The sequence below is a fragment of the Nylanderia fulva genome, unplaced genomic scaffold (genome assembly GCF_048542155.1).
Source record: "Nylanderia fulva isolate GAGA-0341 unplaced genomic scaffold, ASM4854215v1 Scaffold307, whole genome shotgun sequence".
NCBI classification, from domain to species: domain Eukaryota; kingdom Metazoa; phylum Arthropoda; class Insecta; order Hymenoptera; family Formicidae; genus Nylanderia; species Nylanderia fulva.
This window is the reverse complement of record NW_028190376.1, coordinates 56,441-77,837: the sequence shown is the minus strand read 5'-3', so window position 1 is coordinate 77,837 and position 21,397 is coordinate 56,441. Positions and strand designations below refer to the sequence as shown.

Genomic DNA, 21,397 nt, shown 5'->3' with positions numbered 1-21,397 from the left:
ATGTCCGGGTCGCTCGAGGGGACCCGCGCGATTTTCCCGAAAATGAGTTCGTACGGAGTGTATTTTGTACCCTCATGTACGCTCGTATTATACGAAAACGATGCTAGTTTTAAAATTTGATCCCATTCACTATTTTTATCAACAAATTGCTTCAAATATTCCCAGAGTACCTGGTGTGATCGTTCTACCGATCCGTTCGCTTGTGGTCTGTACGCTGTGGTCTTACATTGCTTGATTTTAAATTTTCGGGCTACTGTCCTCATGAGGCTGTTTATAAAGTGTGAGCCCTGGTCGGTGAGGATCGCTTTTGGCGCGCCGAATGTACAAATAAGGTCGTTAGTAAATGCTTCTGCTACTTGTATCGCTCCTGCTTGTCGGAGTGGGATCGCAAGGGAGTATTTGGTTAGCAGGTCCTGTATAGTTAGGATGTACGTATTGTTTTGTTTCGTGGTTGGGAGGGGACCCATTATATCCATGGAGACCTTTTCGAAGGCCGAATCGGGGGTGTCGGTTAGGATCATTGGTTGCTTGGTTTTTACGCGAACCAATTTCTTTAATTGACACGCGCGGCAGTTTTTGACGAAATTTTGGACATCAGTTTTTATACCGCTCCAAGTGTAGCGTTTTTTAATCCTATTGTAAGTTTTGGTGATGCCCTTGTGTCCTGCTACCGCGGAACAATGATTTTCGGCGAGAATTTGTTCCCTTTGGTCCTTCCCGGGGACCGTTATGTCGTTCGTACAAATAAATATTCTTATGTCGATTTCGTCTAGTATTTTAATTAAGAGGTTATATATCGTATTCCAATCTACATTGTCAACGTTGCCTTTACTGATCGAGATCGATTGCAAGCCCAATTCTCGGATAACGTCTAGTAGCGAGTGTATTGCTTCTTTTATTATTTCCTTTTCGGTAACGCCGGAAATCCTCTCCTTTACCGCGAGAGAAATTACGCGTCGGGTGCCCTCGCGACTTACCCTTGCCCTGCCCAAAGCTGCATCTCTGGTCATCGGCAAGGAGTTTGCTACTTGCAATATTTGGGCTCCCTTGTCGATCGGTGTTCCTTGTTGCGTTATGAAAATGACAAGGTTATCTTTTCGGGTCGCGAAATTGTCCGGGATATTTATCACGCGGGGCCTCACGGCGGCCCGTGGAATGAAAGGACTGTTTACGTTTATGAATAACTCCTCGCTACTGGAACTGGAGTTGCTATCGGTTTCGTTTTCCGAGTCGCTGTCCTCGCTGGAACTAGGGGGCGAGTTTGTTTCCTCTGATTTCGAATTATCGGGGGTCGGTGAGGGACGCTGTTCGCCGCAATCCAGCTTGTTTGTGATTCGTGGAGTTTTTGCGCCTCGCTTCTTCTTGGTGGTGAATAGGGATTCATTGGAGTCGGACAATCTTTGTATTTGTGAGAGAGGGAGGACTCGCTCGACTTCGGGCATAGGGTCTGGGGTAGGATTTCGCGAGAGGGCGTCTGCATTGGCGTTTATTTTTCCTGCTTTGTATAATACCTCATACTCGTATTCTAATAGTTTTAGACGCCATCGGACAAGACGGGAAGATGGGTCTTTTACTGAATGTAGCCACACCAAAGGTTTGTGATCCGTGACCAATTTAAACTTCTTACCGTATATGTAAGGCCTGAAGAAATTTACGCTGTAAACTATTGCTAATAGTTCCTTTTCTATAGTCGAATAGTTTCGCTCGGCCTTATTTAGTAACCTGGAGGTGTAGGCTATAGGGAGGTCTTTTCCAATCGGCCCTTGGCTAAGGACACCGCCTATTGCATATCCGGATGCGTCGGTAGTTATAACGAAAGGTTTCGTAAAATCCGGATACTGTAGTATCGGTTCTTTGCACAATGCATCGCGGAGGTGCGTAAAGGCTGTCTCCTGTTCCTTATGCCAAACAAAGGTCTCATCCTTTTTCAGCAGATCGGTAAGCGGGCGCGCTATCTTCGAAAAATTAGGTATGAACCTCCGGTAGTATCCCGCTAGCCCGAGAAATTGCTTGATATTCTTCGGGTCTTTAGGGCGAGGGAAACTCTGAACCGCGGTTATCTTTTTAGGATCGGGTTTCACTCCAGTTTCGCTTATGACATGTCCCAGGTACGTGACTTCTTTACGGAGGAACTCGCACTTGTCGGGCTGGAGTCGCAGTCCTGCCTTCCTAAGTCGTTCCGCCAATTTGTGGAACTTTATTTCGTGCTCTCGCAGTGAGCTCGAATATAATACGATATCATCAAGGTACACAAATAGTTCGGCGCCTTGAAGTCCGGTGAGTACCTGGTCCATGAGTCTTTGGAATGTCGCGGGGGCGTTTTTGAGCCCAAACGGCATTCTCTTAAATTCGTAATGCCCGTACGGTGTGGAAAACGCCGTTTTATGGGCGTGTGCTTTATCCATTTTGATTTGATGGAAACCCGATGCTAAATCGAATACGCTAAAGTACTTCGCGCTTCCTAGTTGATCGAGGATTTCCACTATGTTCGGTAGGGGGTACGCGTCCCCGATCGTTTTTTCATTCAGCGCCCGATAATCTATTACCATGCGCCAGCGTTTGTTACCTTTCGAGTCCGGTTTCTTTGGCACGATCCACAAGGGGGAGTTGTACGGTGAAGTGGATGGTTGAATGACATCGTTCTCGATGAGTTCTTGTACTTGTTTATTAATTTCCTCCTTGTGCATCGGCGGAAATCGGCATTGTTTCGTGTGGACCGCTAATTCGTCGGTTGTCGGGATTGTGTGTGTAGTGACGTCTGTGGAGTGTAATTTATCGGTGGGGAGACGGAACAAATCGTTGTAGACGTTTATGAGGTTATGTACGTGTTTAGTCTCCTCCGCATTTAAGTGTTCAAGCCGCAGCAGTGTTTTTATTTCTTCGGGACGAGATTGTGTGTTTTGTCGGGTCAACGCTGCGACGTGTTGAGGTTTTATGTCGTTATGTTTTATGAGATTGGTCCCCAGATGCCCTAGGGTTAAGGGACCGTCCTCAGTGTTTATGTGACCCGTGCGTTGGAATTTTAGGTTAAGGAGGGTGCTTTTATGACCCTTGAGATAGGATGAAGGATCCTCGAGGTTCTGTGGACAAGATTTGGAAATTTTCTCGATCTCTTGTAATCTTACCCTAGGTAAGTACAATTCATGGTCCTTGTCGCTTATGTTAACGGCTTTCATATATACTGTGCCGTTACGATTAGTGACGATGGCATCTCCTAAGTAGATGTCTTCGTTCACATGAATTCGCGGAATATATCCTATGCTGACCTCGGGATTGCTGACTTGGAGCGAGACGGTGGCCCGCGATCTAGCCGGGATTTTTACCGTCTGAGCATCGTTAAAAGGGATTTGCGTTTGCTGCCACACGATGCAGCGCTTGGAATAATCTATCTTAGACGCGTCGCGTAAGAATTCGAATCCTAGGATTCCGCCTTGGGAAATTGGAAAGTCGTCTGGGACTAAGTGGAGGTCGATCCTGTGACCGAGGTATTTTATACTTGTCGCTCCGAGCGTTTCGATTTTATCGCTTGTAATTCCGCTAAGGAAAATAGTTATGCTTTTATCGATAACGCAATCGGGGCTTAGTTGGCCTTGTTTAACCAAGTTGGGTGCCGCGCCAGTATCTATCATGAAATTCGTGTTGCGTGCTAAACCGTCCGCGGCAATGGAAACGGTGGGCGCGTGCGAAAAATCGTTCGGAGTTAGCATGGCGATTCTGGTTTCTCCAGGGCTTGCTCCGCGTTTATTAGTCGTATTGGACGATCTGTTTCCCGAGACGTTCCCGCTCGAGCCTCGTCCCTGGGCCTCGAGGGGTGAGGGGAGTTTCCCTGACGTGAGTTATTGTATTGTCTTTTCCGGCACTCCTCTATTTTGTGTCCCGGATTTTTACAGTACCTACAGTATTTGTTGTTACTGGTTCGTTCGTGTCTATTGTTCTCGGGACCCCCTCGGTTGGCGTCTTCCGTTCTGTAAGTGTTTGTCGGTCTCTGTGACTGTGTACTATTATAGGCTTTTGGAAACGGCGCGTTACTGTGCCGTGTTTGTTCGACGCGCGGCGAGTACTCGGCTCGAGTCCATCTGTTGTTAGGAGATCGTTCCGTGTTTATTTTTATGGGCGTCGAGTGGGCTAAAGGCCTTTCATTCGGATATACGTTACGTTCGTATGAGCGGCGCGGAGTTTCGAATCTTTCATTGTCTAGTTCCGATCTTTTCGCGAGAATTTTGACGTGTGAAAAAGCTAGAAACGGGTCGCGATAGTGTTCTTGTCTCAATTGTATCCTATAGGCGAGTGGCAAGCCCTCGCAGAAAGATCGTGCTGTTAAGGCGTCGATTTCGTTTACTGATCCGACGGATAGCATTCCTTGCGCTCGGCGTTCCGCGTCCGTTATAGAAGATCGCAAGTCTTTTACGCGGCTAATGAAATCAAGGATATGCTCGTTTGGTTTAAGGTAAATTGTGCTCAGCTCCCCACGATACTGGTCGATGGTTTTCGGGGATCCGAAGGCTCCATTCAGGAGGTCGGCAAGTTGAGTTATCGTTTCGCACTCTTCGTCTTCTACGGCGCATATAGCTCGCCCGCGTAACTTAGTAAGAAGTAGGCGGGTTAGGTTTCGCTCGGACGATGGTGGGAATATTTCTTTAGCGCGTCTACATGCTCGTATAAATTGAGAGAGGGGGATATTTCGACCGTCGAATGGCGGGATAGTCTCAAGTGCTTCCCTGAAAGACACCCTTGGACTATCATAATTGGTTCCGTGTTGGAATGCGGGAGACGCCTGTTCGTCGAGAAAGCGTCCCGCGGTGCTGGGAATATATTGCGTAGGTATCGTATTGTTCCCGCGCATGGAGTTTATCTCCTGGCGTAATCGTTCGATTTCTTGGAGCATATGATCGCTTAAGTCGGGTTTTTCAGTTGCTACCATTGTGATGGAGTTCAAACGTTTTTCCATCTCCGTTTCTTTACTCACGAGGTTACTGCGGATGATTTCGAGGTCTTCTTCCGAAGCCCGTTTTTCGCGTTCGAACGTTTCTTTCTGCTGTTGAAGCATCTCGGATTGTTCGCGTAACCGTGCTTCCTTGGCATGTAATTGAGCGCGAAGTTCGTCTATTTCTACTTCAGTGAGCTTTTTTGTACCCGATTTCCCTCGTGTTTCCATCGCAAATATTAACTCGTATCCCACCGCTGTCACCAAATTTTGTTACGTCTCGTGGGGTCCCGGCTGCGAAAATTTGAATGCAGAGCTCGGCTTTTTCCACGAGACACGATCGCTATTACGGGTACGCGAATCTATGCGATTCTCCCCGGGGATACCCGCGATCTGAGGTTATTCGCGCTGGAACTGAGGTGATCGGATTATTGCGTGGGACCTACCTGTGACTCTACTGTAATAAAGATAGCTTCGTCGATTGCTCTAGGCGAAACGTCGTTGGGGTTGCGTAAGTAATCTTCGTACGTAAACTGACAAAGCTCGCACAAATCACCGATTCGCGTGAGGGTAAGTCGGAAGTTGCAGACTCCGCAATTTATTCCGATAGGTGTTCCGCCTATGATTAGAGTATGCTTCCGAATCCTTGTCCAAAGTAATTTCAAGACTCTAGGTAAGGTGGAGTAGCATGAAATGCAGAGAGCTGCCTTAGTCTCAAAATGGATGTACCCGACACCAACTTGGCAATAGAATAAGGGTTCAAACGGTACAAAGAGATTAACTTCTGGAGGAGGAGTTATACCTCTAAGGGTGAGTGGGCACATTTGTGCGTAATTGAATTGATAATGCGTCATTCGCTCGTAGATCTTCGGTGAACCCGGCAGTTATCGAGAAGTTAGTAGTCGTCGGCAAAACCGTCGGTAATTGTTCAGTAAAACACTGGTAAGGTGCCAGTAAGGTGTCGATAACCCGTTGGTAAAAGAAGGTATGTCGGTATATCGTCGGTAATGTCGGTAAAAGAACGTATGTTGGTATATTGTCGATAACGTCGGTAAAAGAACGTATGTCGGTATATCGTCGGTAATGTTGGTAAATCGAAAGTGTTCTCAATTGATTATTGTTTAAATGACTACTTTGTTGTACGGATTTACGAAGTTATTTCTTGAGACACAAGATTTTTAAGAGATTGAACTATTTGCGTTTTTCCGTGTTAGAATTCCGAGGGTGGCACCGCATGTGGTGGTCGACCCTAGTTTTATAGCCCGACCTTTTTTTTATAGCTTCCGCAGTGACGATGGAAAAGAGGAAAAATGCGTCGGAGATTTTTCTAGAATGTTCTCTTCCACGTGGTAGAAGCGTCTCTGAATTTGCTAACACGCGCGATTCCTTAGGTTAACGTGAATTTCACTTACCTTTAGTAGCACTTTCTTGATCGTGTCGGCTCGTACTTGGAGGTAGTGCGTGCGGCGAGGGTCGTTCACTGGGATGTTTGGCGGCGGCAGGCGTCGTGGTTGGAACGTTATTGGTATGCACTTCCACTGTAGGAGTTCGTCGTTGTTATTATTTTTAATGTTGAAAATGTTCTCGTATTCAGGATCGGCCTGATATTCCACTCCGAAGAATTGAGAATATTCCTCGGTCGCTGATTCGCGATAAAGTCGGTTTAGTTTTCGTAATTGATTCTTCCTTCCTGCGCGTCGGGTCTTAGGCATATTGAATTTGATGCATCCTCTGAATGATTACTCAAATAAGGAGGGTTGATATGCGGCGGACCTCACTATCAATTCCTTATTTTGGCAAATGCTGAGAATGTTAATTCTGACTGTGATGAGCGGTGGTCCGCTCCAAACACAGTTTGAATTATTCTGAATTCAAACGCCGTATGACAAATTTAAACGCTATCGTATTTTATCACGGGAGTGGAAGTTTTGAAGAATACTGAACACTAGTTTTCACACATGAATACACTGATTTATTCGTATAGTAGTACAAAATTCGAGACTAAAACTTAGAATTAGAATTTAGATTTAGACTTAGAATTTAGAGTTAGAATATTATACTTAGAGTTAGAATTTTAGAATTAGAGTTAGGATTTAGAATTTGGACTTAGAGTTAGAATTTAGGAGTGCGACTATACTGTTCGGTGTCGCGCAGAGAACTGCCAAAATTCGGGACTGCTCTGAGGTCCTTCGTTTCGGCGGCTCGGGCCTGCGGCGGCCTGGAGAGGGGGAACTCTCCGGAGTAGGGGCTCTCACCGTGGTGGGAGATCCTTAGGCGCTACGAAGCGCCACGCTTAGTTTCTAGGCGGAGTTAAGCGTCATGGCCGGCTTGGCGCGCTTTTCAAATAGCGTTTAAGGAACTTGGAGTAAACGAAAAAATTTATACGGCCGGACGTGACACTCGCTCCTCCCATCGGGCGATGTGGCTCAGCCAATGGTAGGAGAGATGTGCCGGGGAAGTACCGGAGACAATCTGTTCCTGGTAGAGATTGCGACGGTTAAGTCCCGGAGAGATGGCTTCTTAGTAGCGATAGCGGCGTTCCTAGGTGACTCATCGCTGGGCGCTCTGACTTTCCTTGTCCTATTCTCGGTAGCGATAGCGGTATGCCTTGGTTGGCTATGCGCTTCGACTTATCTTATCTTCTTCTTGGTAGCGATAGCGATGCTTCGTTGGTGACTCATCGCTACGCGGCTTGCAACGGGCCTTGCAGGTTGCAACGTGTTTCAGCATTGCATTATGCATTGCATCATGCTATTGTTCTAGAACCTTCTAGAATCTTCTGGATGTTTCCTTGCGAGTAAAGCCGAGTTCACATAGTAAAGCAGCTTTCATACATAATTATTTAATTATTTAGTATACTTCTTTATAAGCGATATGTATATATATATATATATATATATATATATATTTTCAGGTAGTGCCGTTTTAATAAGGCGGGTTTCATACATGCATTGAGAGAAAATAATAGTATTCTTCTCTTAGTGTAGTGGCTTTTTTGGGCGTATGATGGATATAATGTTATTTTGCGCTATGTATATGATCTTCGGGTTTTATAATTATAAGTAAATGTATTTGTAAGAAGTTTGTGTGTTAATATATATATATCGTGTACATATTTAAAATTTAGCATATTTAATATTAGTAAAATGAATATTATATCGTAATAGTCAATCTGTATAATTAATCGAAATCTATTCAAAAATAAGTAACTACTATTCATTTAAGTCGTTCAAATTATTTGTATGTCAAATATTATTTCTTATACTGTCATTGAAATCGCCAGAGAATACTATATGTCTTATACAGTCATTGAAATCGCCAGAGAATACTATATGTCTTATACAGTCATTGAAATCGCCAGAGAATACTATATGTCTTATACGGTCATTGAAATCGCCAGAGAATATATATAGTGTCGTCAAAGTATACGATTGACATATATATATATAGTGTCGTGAAAGTATACGATTGACATATATATATAGAGTCGTGAAGGTGTCTCGGAACAAACCCTTTGACGTTTATATATATATATATATATATACGTTCTTAACCTTATTTTAGGTTTTCTCACAAATAATCAATGAGGATTTTAAATACTTATATATTCATAGTCGAACTATGGTATCCTTATTTAGTACTTTCAAACGTGTGACGGATACAATGTTACTACGCATTACGTGTATGATTTTTAAGTCTCTTGAATTATGAATAGTTATAATATAGGCACGCTTATTCTTATTTCAGGTTTATGTTTCCTAACGAATGATCGAGAGTAGAGAGTCTTTATTAATTATGCCTTTTATGCTATCAATATTATTAAATTTAAAAGTGAATTATTACTCTGTCGTCATTTGTGAGAAGACATGTTTTATCCTACGAGTAATTATATGTGATTAAATATTCGTTATTACCGGTCTTTCATGCAGGTTAGAGATTGTCATGACTAATAGATTAAAGGATAAAGTTTTGAAAAAGTTTGAAGTTTTGAAATTTGTCTGGACGTTACAATGTACATGAAATATATTTTATGTATATACAGGCAGCGGTCTCGTTTAAATGTGCATGTTATGTATATTCATGCGACATCCTCCGAATATCCATAAATGTATCTACATCAGTGTATGTCGTATGTAGATACATCTGATGTAGATACATGGAATGTGCATAAGATATATTTTATGTATATACAAGCAGCGGCCTCGTTTAATATACATGTTATGTATATTCATGCGACATCCTGCAAATATCCATAAATGTATCTACATCAGTGTATTTCGTATGTAGATACATCTGATGTAGATACATGGAATGTGCATAAGATATATTTTATGTATATATAAGCAGCGGCCTCGTTTTAATATACATGTTATGTATATTCATTCGATATCCTGCGTATATCTATAAATGTATTTACATCAGTGTATGTCGTGTGTAGATACATCTGATGTAGATACATGGAATGTGCATAAGATATATTTTATGTATATACAAGCAGCGGCCTCGTTTTAATATACATGTTATGTATATTCACGTGACATCGTGCGTATATCCATAAATGTATCTACATCAGTGTATGTCGTATGTATATGTATACATCTGATGTAGATACATGGAATATATATTCATATGATATTCTATGTATATCCATAAATGTATGTAAATTTATGTATATTGTATGTGTTCGAAAACCGAACGTCAAAAAAGCTGAAAAGGCTTAAAACATCATTGCGTTAAATTTCATGCCGCCGTTTCATTCACATGCATCATGCATAATTTTAAATTAATATTGTTTCAAATAGCGCTCGGCCGCACTGGTATACGGATACCCCGCGCCTGCGAAAAGGAAGCGCTTACGTCAAATCACCGATAATGGTAAACACCGCGGTCGCGCGAGAGGAGATACACTTTAGTCCCGATAATAACAAAACGATTATTTTCCTGAAAGTAAATAATTACACTAAACGCTCTTTCGCCCTCAGCCGAACTATAAAATAAATAGAATTGTTCTCGACTGTTCTAGAAATACGGGCCTATAAAAACCTCCTCTCTCGTGATCGCGGCGCTCTTTTCCGATTGCTTGTTGCGTCAAGAGTGTGCTTCTACTGAACGAAAAGGATCGCTTGTCTTTTTCGTTTTATCACGTTTAATTACCGTTGCTTGCGGAACATTTAGTTATTAATTATCGACTCGGCTATTTCTTTTGTTTTATTCTAATCAGTTATCTTTTAGTAAATTCTATGCGGTTTCAATACTTGTATTTTTCTTTGTCTTAGTCTTAAATATAGTTTTATATTAAACGATACGTGTGTGTCGAGTGCAGTGCTTCTCTGTTTTCTCGCTTCCGACCTTCCTATCCTTTTTTTTTGTTACTCTGGGGAAACCTCATGGTACCACTCACCTCCGGGTAGAGGTGAGGGTTATGTGGGACTCCCTGCCCCGCCTGGCCGGTCCGCCGTAGCGGGCCGGAGAGTCGGGATTGGCGGGCCGGTGAGTCGGGACAGGACCTACCGCACTAAAACCCCAGAGGATGTCCTACCCGGGGCGTTGAATGGGGGGTGCCGGGGATGCTGGAATCCCATGCCGTCCCGGAAACCACCCCCCCGCCCATTGCTCTCCGGGGAGCCGCCTCAACCTTGCGGCCGAGACACCTCCCCGACCGCACAGTCAATGACTGCGGTTTCGACGCGGTTGGGGCACGAGGCGACATCGACCTCATGCCGCGCCCTCCCAAAAAGTTTGAGGGGCGGAGCCATGGCTCGAGAACTCCCGCTCGAGCCATCGCCCCTCGCCCCCCTAGTGTCGCAACCCCCGGACCCCCTGAGGGTGGTCCGGTTCGGCGGTCATTGAGGGAGCCCTCATCAGGGGGTCCCTCTCAGAAGGAGAGAAACCCCCTTCCGTGGACGGTGTTGCCCTCCTACCGGTGCCTTACGGCTCCCGGTGAGAGGGCCCCACGCGTCACGTCCCGTCTGTGAGAGGGAGCCAAGCACCCATGCGGAAAGACAAGTCCGCCCGCAAGGGATACGTGGCCCCCCCTCCCTAGGTCCCCCCAACTGCGGCTTCCCTCTTTCCCCTAGGGGTTAGAGTTCGCACGCAGTCAGGGAGGCCCCTCCCTCTCGGAGGTTGTGGGGGGGAGGGACGCCTAAGCGTCCCCATGTCCCCCCCGACACCCTCACCCGGCGTCTGACGACGCCGGGGTTTTACGGGTTCCCCTCCCCCGATCCCCGCCGCCGCCCGCAGCCGCTGCCTTAGCTATAACCACCGACGACGGGGAAGAGGGAGGGAGACCCCCACCCCTAGGCCCCGCGGGGGGTGTCATAAGGCACCCCCGCTCCCCAAGTCTATGTCGGCACCTGGCCGGCCGGAGGAAATCCACGCAAAGTGGACACCTCGGGCCAGCCAGGCACCCTGCCGCCTTGTGGCCAGGGGAGCCGCAGTTATAACAGCGGCCATCCCTGTCCACCGGCGAGGTGCAATAGCGCCACGTGTGTCCCATATAGAGACACCTATAGCACCTCGCCGCCCCCATGGCATTGGCTACGGTCGCCTCTCCGCCGCCAATGCCTCTCACCCACCACTGGTGTCGCTCTCCTCTCCACCACTGGTGGTTCCCCCTCTTCTTCTCCTCTTTCCCCTCTTCACCACCTGCACCCACTCAGTGCTGGTGGTTTTCCCCTCCCCTACATTCTTAAGAGTCCTCCGGACTCTTTCCTTCCCCTCGATCCTGCCGAGGCGTCTCTCCACCGACTCCAGCCGGTTCGAACTGGCCACCAGCCTCGAGGATAATTCCTCCAGCCTGGCCTCCAGTTCCCCCGGCATTGGAGCCGCAGCGCCCGTCGCCTCGGCTGCCATCTGTGTCCCCTGGACTGCCATCTGTGTCCCCTGGTCCGACCTTCCTATCCTGCCTTCCGTCGCGCACAGTATGTATGTACGTAGTATGTACAGTATGTTTTTTCCATATTATGGATATTATATGTATATACATAGGGTATTGAATGTTTACTGGGTACTGGCGCTTTCACAAAATTTTCCTCTTTTCTTATATAATAATTAAAATAAATTAATAAAATAATTTCGACACGAGAGAATAATAAAGCATTTTAATTACACCAGAAATCGAAAATTTCAAATTAACACACGACTATCTAACGTAATTTAATGTTTACATTTGTAACGTTTACATGATAAAAGAAAACGATGAAAATTTAATGTAATTATTTCATATAATTTGGCTCTACTAAATTGAGAAATGTATTTGTCTTTAAGATTAAACATTTTGGATTTTTATAACCGTTTAATCTTCAATAAGGCACATGTTTATATAACACATTTTTGTTTAAAATAATGTACACAATTATATCCTACAATATTTTGATTATTCCTCCTAAAATATATTTTTATATATTAAATGTTATCATGTTTTGTGTATTAAATATTGTATATTAAATGTTGTCAACTTGTTTATTATTATTATATTTTATAAAGCACACACACACACACACATTTGCATTTATTAAAAGTTATAATATATCTAAATTATACTTTTGCTGTTCTAATCTAAATTATACTTTATAATAAAATAGTTTTAAAATGTCACATACATGATAAAACTTCTCCATTGCGACGTTGATTCGCTACTCTCGAGCACGCCGAGCCCGAGGGAAAAAACGCCGAATTGCAATCAGGTGACGAGTACCCGATTGGCGATATCAGATAGATTTTTTTAAGTCTTGCGGTATCTTTAAATAACTTAATGGTAACAGAGAAGCAAGAAAATGTAATAATTCTCAATATTTGGGCGCCAGGCGCGATTTCGCGCGCCACAGTATCAAAATTCTAGATAAAAAGACGTAAATTTGCCGGCTACGCTCTGCTCAGTATTTGGCAGAGGAGCGCGGTTTACAGATGTTAATTTTTACAGAGTCTGGAGAAAAGAGTTGATTAAATAGAACACAGAGGTTGGGTTAATAAAATATTGAACAATGTATTTACTGATAATTGGACAATTACAGGATTACTTATATAGAATCGGTTAACAATAAGTAGGCTATAATCTCAGATTGAGGTGATCGAAAAGTTGAGCGATATAACGTATTAAGACATAAATTAGCTTGAATAACGCATAATGTTATTATATTAATATAATGTAACACATAATATTATTAGATTTTTCAAGAGGATTAACGACACAAATTATAAGATTGACTTTACACTTAAAATTAGACTGAATTTATTTGTTGACTTTGATCCGTTACAAAAAGTGCGAACAATTGCGAAGAGGATTTAGAGAGCGGTTAAAGCACGATGTCACTCACACGAAAGTCGATCGAGAATAACAACGTTCAACACAACGAAAGACCGAGAAAGTCAGATTCGTTACAGACACCGTTTATATCGAGAGATCTAAACAGCTGATCGGCGCTAAAAAAGCAGAGCGAGAGACGCGCGATGTAAGACGAGCGAGCATGAAAAACGCGTAAACACACGGAAGAAGGATATTACCGATACGATTATATCACAGAACGTTATTTATAGACAGAAAATAATGGCAAATACAATACGAGAATTTAAGGTTTACAATACTCGAAAATTGATACTTAAAATGATTTATTTAACTGAGAAGAAAGGATGCAAAATTTTATTATTTTAATTAAAGTATGAACATACCGCCCATCTCAGGAACGTGATAGGCGTCGCTGATGAAATGAAAAAAAGCTGAGTGAAACGCGTCGAAATGAAGGGATGAGAATTGATGAATTTTTTTTTTACAATGAAATGAAGTATGCCGCCGGTATAAGCGCGAAGTAAGCGAGTACAGTTAACTGAAAGGTTGATTGAAGACATTACTACGCGAGTTTAACTAGTGATTGGAAGTAGATATAGTTTTACAATTGGTCGTTTGAATTCAGAAACGGCGGTGCGGGCGGTAATAACGCGTATATGACCATCAGACCCGGGATGTAAATCCGTTACGCGCGCGAGAGGCCACTTTGCAGGTAGATACCGCTCATCAAAAACGAGAACGAGATCTCCGATTTTGAACGGGTTGCTGGAGAAATGCTACTTATTCCGAGTCTGCAGGCATTGAAGATATTCCGTTGACCACCGCATCCAGAATCGGTCCAACATTTGACGTAGTAACTGCCATTGTGATAGGCGAGAAGTCTGCACGTTAATGAGTGATGGCTCTGGCATGATTAAAGATTCGCCAAGGAGAAAATGAGCTGGTATAAGCGCGTTGACATCCGTAGGATCTTCGGATAGCGAGGAAAACGGTCGAGAGTTATAAGTACGGCTTCGATTTGCGTAAGAAGAGTGTTGAATTCCTCGTAGGTCAGCACTGTGTTGCCTAAAAGTCGTCGAAGATGGAACTTAGTTGATTTGACGGCGGCCTCCCATTTTCCTCCAAAGTGGGGAGCGGAAGGTGAATTAAACTTCTATTCCGTTCCATCAGCGGCTAATGTATTAGCGAGCTCCGCAGCGTCCTTGGAAGTTGAATTGAAAAGGCGTCTGAGCTCAACGTCTGCTCCAACGAAATTCGTTCCGCAGTCGCTGGATATCACACAGCGTCCTCGTCGTGCGATAAACCGTCGATACGCAGCTAAGAAGCCCTGCGTGGAGTAATCGGTAGCGAGATTGAGGTAAACCGCGGACGTTGAAAAACAGACAAAGATGACTAAATAGGCCTTGTACGTTCTGGAAGCGCGGCCTCGCCATGTGCGTAGCATGTAAGGCCTAGCGTAGTCGACGCCGGAATGCAAAAATGCGCGCGTTGGTGTGACGCACGATGCTGGAAAAAAGCCCATCATCTGTTAAGGTGGCTGCGCGATATCGTGCACATTTGACGCAGTGGCAGATAAATAAGCTGACAGAAGCACGTCCTCCGAGGATCCAATAGTGCTGTCGTATGGTTGCTAGCACCACTTGAGTCCCATCGTGTAGTGTTCGATTATGAACGTCTGAAATAATAAGTCGTGAGAATGAGGAATCACGAGAGAGGATGGCGGGATGTTTTTTATCTAGGTCAAGGAGTGAATTTTTCAAACGTCCACCAACGCGAAGAACTCTTTCATGGTCAACGAATGGAGCTAGTTTAAGAAGCGGATGCGTCCTGGGAAGAGGGGTCCGCGACGAACAGATCTCAATCTCGTGATAAGCTTGTTGCGTGACCTTGACCCAAACAGTTCGAGCATAGATAAGTTCTTCAGGGTGCAAGGCTCGAGAGTGGTGATAATCGAGTTTTTTGAAGATGGCGACGCAGCGCAGGATCCATGCGGTGATGCGAAGGAGCCGATCAATGCTGGAAAATCGATCAATAAGATCCCAAAAGGAAGATGTTGTGCTTACTACATTAGCGAGAACTCGCTGAGGCTCTTTTTCTCGAGATGAATGTCATCGTGGTGGGAAGGATGGCGGTTGACCAACTCACGGAGGGACCTTGAAGCTAATCCGGTCCATGTCACCACAATTGATGATTTTGCAAGAGCCTTGGAGATAGTCCGCGAGAGACTCAGTCTGCTGGATTTTCGCTGTCTGCTATGTGATGCCACCGGGTGTCAGGCACAAGTTCCTGAATGATGGCAACTTTATTTGCGACGAACTCCTGCCATTTCGAAGGATGTCCACTGTAACCGGGCGCGCGAAATTCGCAGCAAATTTGTGAATTGTGAAGTAAGGAGGAAAAGTCTCCGTACTAACGCCGGTTCCCTTTGGCACGATCTCTCTGCTCGATCCACGAAATTTTTAACTGAGTTGGGCGCCAGGTGCGGCAGCCGCACCGTCTCTCAATAATGCTAATTACCGAACGCTAAAAATTTTCTTCTCGGACGTATCGTCAAAAGTGCGATCGCAACGTCGTTTACGGAAGAGAGAGAGATCGCGACGGTAAGCTTTCCCGCTCGGCTAGCCCTCGAAAAGGTAAGGGTTCGGGTGCGTAGTGGTGAGAAATCATCAGAGTCGCTTAAATTTTAATAAACCATATATTTGGATATCATCGTAGAGAAAAGCAGAACAACAAGAAAATATCAATTGGATGTCATATCTCCGGGCAAAATAATATGACCGGTGGCTCACCGTGCCGGGTGACGAACAGGCTCTATATAAGTTGCGGTGAACGGGGTAGGTGTCCCAAAAATTTTTTAATCGGACTGCGCTAACCATCTGCGGTTTTATTGCCGCCAAGATTTTCCGCGTGAGAGTCGGCGGCGCGCCACCGGGTATATTACTTCACGCCGCGGGCGCGTGATCCGCGCGGTATGCGCGACCACAAACAGGCCGGTGTAAGGGCGCGTCGCGTGCGCCGTACACACTTCCCATACAATAGAATTACAAATAACGCCTTTTCCTCCTAGTAGTAATAATGCATTAACAATCTCGAAAGGCGTTTATGAGCTCCCGACGAATTACTTTTGGGTAATTCACGACAACGTAGAAATTACACAATGATACGCGCGACAATTATTACACGCGTGAACTGTCGACGCGGGAGAGAGAATATTTGGAAACGCGAGAGAGTGGATGAATCGTAGATTTCCTGCGATGACTTTACGTTAATTACGCGACTCAAAAACGACAATTCTCTAATTCTCGAAAGTTTCCGGCAGCTAAGTCCGGCGCGAATCTCGAGATCGATAATTTATTTTAGAGACCCATCCACTCATCTACCTGAATTAAAGCGATTGCAGGATGACGACGTTGTCTCACCAGTCCTTTGCGGTGGCTCTCTCGTTCTCTCCGCTCTCTCGGAATACTTTCGCTCTTTCTTTCGACTGAGACCTCCTCTCTCCTCAGGCGCTCGCCAGACAGTGACGAACCGGGGGCCCTCAGGAGACACGCCGGTGACCCAATTACTTAGATAGGCCGCTCGTGGCGCTATCAGGTCGGGCCGCGCCCGTAATCATCCTGGCTCGCAAATCCTTGGTTCGCGGGTTGCCCTTTGTAAGCGGTCGTCGCGGCAGCGCACGGCAGGGCCGCTCCTGGCTCTCCTTCAGGATTCCGGATGTCCCGGGGGCGACAGCTCTCCTGCCGGCGCTCCGAATGCGGGGACTCGGGTGCATGTTGCACCCGAGTGGCCATCCCCTTTTCGCTCCTGGAAGGTACAAAAAATTTTTAGGCGGCGGTACCCATTCCGTTGTTGGATGTTCGGCGGAGGTATTTTGAACGGGGCTTACCGGGCGTGTCCCTAATGAGGGGGTCTCCGTCGTCCAGCTTTCTATGCCTCCTTATCTCCCCTACAGGACCTTCCTCTTGGCTGAGACTCGTCGCACGTCCTGCTCGCCGCCGTGATAATTCTAAATTTCTAAATAACGTGAAACAGCAGCGGGTGCGCGTCCGCTCCCGCGCTTAGCTCGCACGAGGTCCCGTGCCCTCCCCGGTCGGGCCATTCGGCCCTTGTGACGGACAATCTCAATTTGTCACGTCACACCACGTATCCAAGCTAGGCTGACGCTAGAGTCAACCCAGAGTAACAGGAATTTGCTGAAGATTGAGAATATCTCAGATACGAACTAACAGGCGAGATAGAAGGACGGCTGCTGTAAGTTGCAAGCAAAGAATGGTTTGCCTTTTGAGGGGCGCTACTTTGCTTTTCGCCACGAGAAGAATGACTGGCGTCAGCGAAGTTTCGAATAGAGCAAGTGTAGAGCATTGCGCCGAGGGCGTCCTAAGAGACATCTAAAAACGCGTGGAATTCGAGACCTTCAGTATCGGACGAGGTGCCGAGCCACCGCGGAATCGAATATTCGGCGACTCCTCGTAGATCCTTATCAAATCGAGTCCATTGTTGTGCAAAAGATGGCGGCAGCGGATCATCCCAATTGATATTCGACTTCCACAGTTGTTGAATAAACATCTTGCCGAGGATTGTCACAGGAGCTAGCCAGCCAAGCGGATCAAAAAGTTGAGCTATTCTAAAGAGGATTGATTTTTTAGTCAACTTGACGATCGAGCGACTAACGTGGAACTTAAAGAAGTCCGAAGAAGAATGCCACGTGAGACCTAGAGTACGAGCTTCTGATTGGAGAGCACGAACCGCAGATTTCTGTGATAAGTTTGCGACGCCTTGAAGAATTTTGTCGCTGTCGGCTGATCACTTCTAAAGCCTGAAACCACCCGCCCTGAGGAGCTCGGTTATTTGAAGAGCTCTGACTCGTGCGTCTTGCGGAGTATTGGCTCCAGACAGAACGTCGTCGACGTAGATCGCCGTGCACACGATGTTGGCGGTCTGCGGAAAGGCGTGTTCTTTATCAACGGTGAGTTGCTGAAGAACTCGAAGAGTAAAATAAGGAGCTGAAGTCAATCCGTACGTCACAGTGGTGAGTTGGTAGCTGCACGGCAAATCAGATGTGCTCCAAAGAATCTGCTGATGGTGTCGATCTTCAGGATGTATGACAATCTGCCGATACATCTTTTCGATGTCCGCGGCAAATGCGAAGGCATGCATCCTCCATCGTAAGATAACTGCATCGAGGTCTTGCTGAAGTTTCGGACCCGCGTGCAGACAATCGTTGAGCGAGACTCCCATACTGGTAAGGGATGACCTATTAAAGACCACCCTAAGCTTGGTGGTTGAGCTGGTCTCGCGTAGAACTCCGTGATGTGGCAAGTAAGTTTGCGTGAGGTTACCTTGAGATGAAGAAGTCGGCACCATATGACTCAGATCGGCATACTCCTGCATGGAATCTGAATAGAGCCTTCCGAAAGCGGTATCACGCTGAATGCGTTAGCAAACTCTCGCAAAGGAATGCAATGCGGAGGTGAGAGAGTCGCCCAGCTTGAGGTTTGATGAGCGAAAAGGCAGCCGAATGATGTATCTCCCGGTCGCGTCACGAGAATGCGTTGCGCAAAAATAATCTTCGCAAGCTTGTTCATCAGGAGTAAGCCTGATCTTGCTGGATGGAATGATGTCCTCTTGCGTCCAGAATTTCTGCAGCGTATTGTGAAGGTCGACATCTTGCAGTTTGCAGCATGAAATAATGGAAATTGATTTCGATGAAGACGACTTGATAGGTCTAGACACTATCCAACCCAAGGTTGTCTGTTGAGCGACGGGTGCACTGAGTAAGTCACGTCTGATATTGCCTAGTAATAACAAACCATACACGTCGGTTCCGAGAATGAGGTCGATAGGACCTGGTGTTGCGAAGTCCGGATCGGCTAGCTGCAGACCTCTTAGATGATACCAGGTGGATTTTATTTGACTTGACGGTATTCGGCCTGTAACTTTCGGAAGGATGAAGGCTGATACAGAGATTTCCACCAATGAATCATAACGTGACCGAAGTTTCAAGGACATAATACCTCGGGAAGTACCTATGGTGTAAGCGCCAATTCCCATGATTAGCACCGAAGCACGAGCTCGAGGAAGATGTAATAATTGCACTAATGACTCCTGGACAATTGAAATTTCCGAATCTTGATCTAATAAAGTTTGCACCTGAATGCTGTCTCCTTTCAAGTTGATCAACGTGACGCAGGCGGTAACTAACAGCACTTGAGAACGCTTTGGATGAGCTGCTGCCGTGTGAGAATGCACGAGCGTTAAGTTCGACGATCCTGAAGACGGCGTAGCACTCACTGATTCCGTTGGCAAAGTACTCGGAGGGGTACATGGCGGAGACCTTGAAAGGCGCAGCAGTGTCGCGATGAAGCAGTGTGGAGAACTTCAATGTGTTTCGTAATGACAGGAGTTTCAAAAATAGCGCGTGCTCGCGCGGTGGCGGGGTATTGATTGCGGTGCGTAACACGTTATCTTCTAGAATTTTAAATGTAACGATAACGTGTGTTGAACAATTGTTTGTGGTGATTAAGGCAGAATATAGCCAGTTTATTGTCGGCAGTGTTTATTTATCGCCGGGCTCGGAGCAGGCAGTATATGAAAGTCATTGCCTATCTGTTGAGGAAATAATAAATAAAGCATCAAATGCGGAGGTGATAGTTGTCGGAGATTTTAATTTGCCTCACATAAAATGGCTTAATAATAATAACCTACTGCAATGTGTCTCTGAGCGCGGGTATAATGTGACAGCGGAGGCGAGCATTGTTTCTCAAAATTTTAACGATTTAATTTGTATCAGTGTAATCGGGTGTCTAATACGACTAATAAGACGTTGGATCTAGTCTTTTCCTCATTGCGTTGCGTAACGGTGCGTAGGGCTATTGAGCCCATCTTTAAATGCGAAGATTACCATCCGGCATTAATAGTATCGCCTCAAGGATTCCTAAATTTCTCGCGAAGAAGGGAAGTCGAATGGAGATGGAATTTTAAGAAGGCCAATTATGCCGCTATTAATGAATATCTTGGGAATATTTTGTGGGACGACATACTGGGTGGTCTGGATGTTGATGCAGCTGTTGAATTGCTGTATCGATATTTAGAATTCGCGGTGTCGTCTTTTGTTCCTAAGTGTCCGGTACGTTTTTCGTCCTATCCGTGTTGGTTTACGAGGGAACTGATAGATCTCATAAAGGCAAAAAAAGCTGCTCACTACCGCTATAAAAAGTCTAATCAGTTTTCAGACTACACAGAGTTCTCCGCGTTGCAAGCACAGTGTAAAGTGCTACATCAGAATGTCTTGCGAATTACACTCGGAAGGCGGAATTTGAGATTGTTAATAATCCAAGGTCATTTTGGAAGTTTGTGAAATCCACGGTGACGCCAAATAGTATACCGACAGTTATACACCAAGATGGTGAATATTTGGATGATTGTGTAGATATTGCAAACTGCTTTGCGGGTTTTTTTTGAGTCAGTGTATACGGTCTCCGATGGTCAGAAGCGAGAAATATCATATGAATATGATCTTTATCTCTCGGGTCTCGATATTGCAATAAGTAAAGTTTTTAATGGCATAAAAGCAATTAGAGGGGATACATGCCCGGGCGTGGATGGGATACCACCGTTGTTCCTGAAATCGTGCAATTTTGTCATGTCCAGAGTTCTATGGCTTATATTTAACAAATTTTTAGCGGACGGTAGTTTTCCAGGTTTATGGAAACTGTCGATTGTCACGCCGGTGGCAAAGGGGGGTGATAGATCCATGGTTACTAATTATAGGCCTATAAGTTAGCAAAATATTAGGCCGAAAATATTTGAAAATATAGTGACTGGTAAACTTGCATTGCTGTTGAGGAACGTGATCGTGGATCAACAACACGGGTTTGTTGCAGGGAGATCAGTAATGACAAACTTGTTGTTGTATCACGATTTTTTGAGTACTACAGTTGAGAGTGGCTCACAGGTGGATGCCGTCTACACTGATTTTAGAAAGGCGTTCGACAGTGTTGACCATACGCTGTTTCTGTGTAAATTGCGTGCGCTTGGCATTGGGAAACCGTTGTTGAAATGGTTAGTGAGCTTTGTAACAGATAGGCGATTGCAGGTGAAATATAAGAACTGTCTCTCGAGAGAATTCAAAGCATCGTCGGGGGTTCCGCAGGGCTCGCATTTGGGACTACTGCTATTTAATTTGTTTA

At 45.2% G+C, this 21,397-nt stretch overlaps 1 protein-coding gene across 1 annotated transcript; it reads right to left on the bottom strand.

Annotated features, from left to right (window-relative positions):
- Positions 1-18,017: 18,017 nt before the first annotated feature.
- Positions 18,018-18,599, bottom strand: LOC114940156 (uncharacterized). The gene has a single exon (XM_029314679.1). The coding sequence runs from the start codon at positions 18,597-18,599 to the stop codon at positions 18,018-18,020; it is 582 nt and encodes a 193-aa protein (XP_029170512.1).
- Between the last annotated feature and the right edge of the window lie 2,798 nt (positions 18,600-21,397).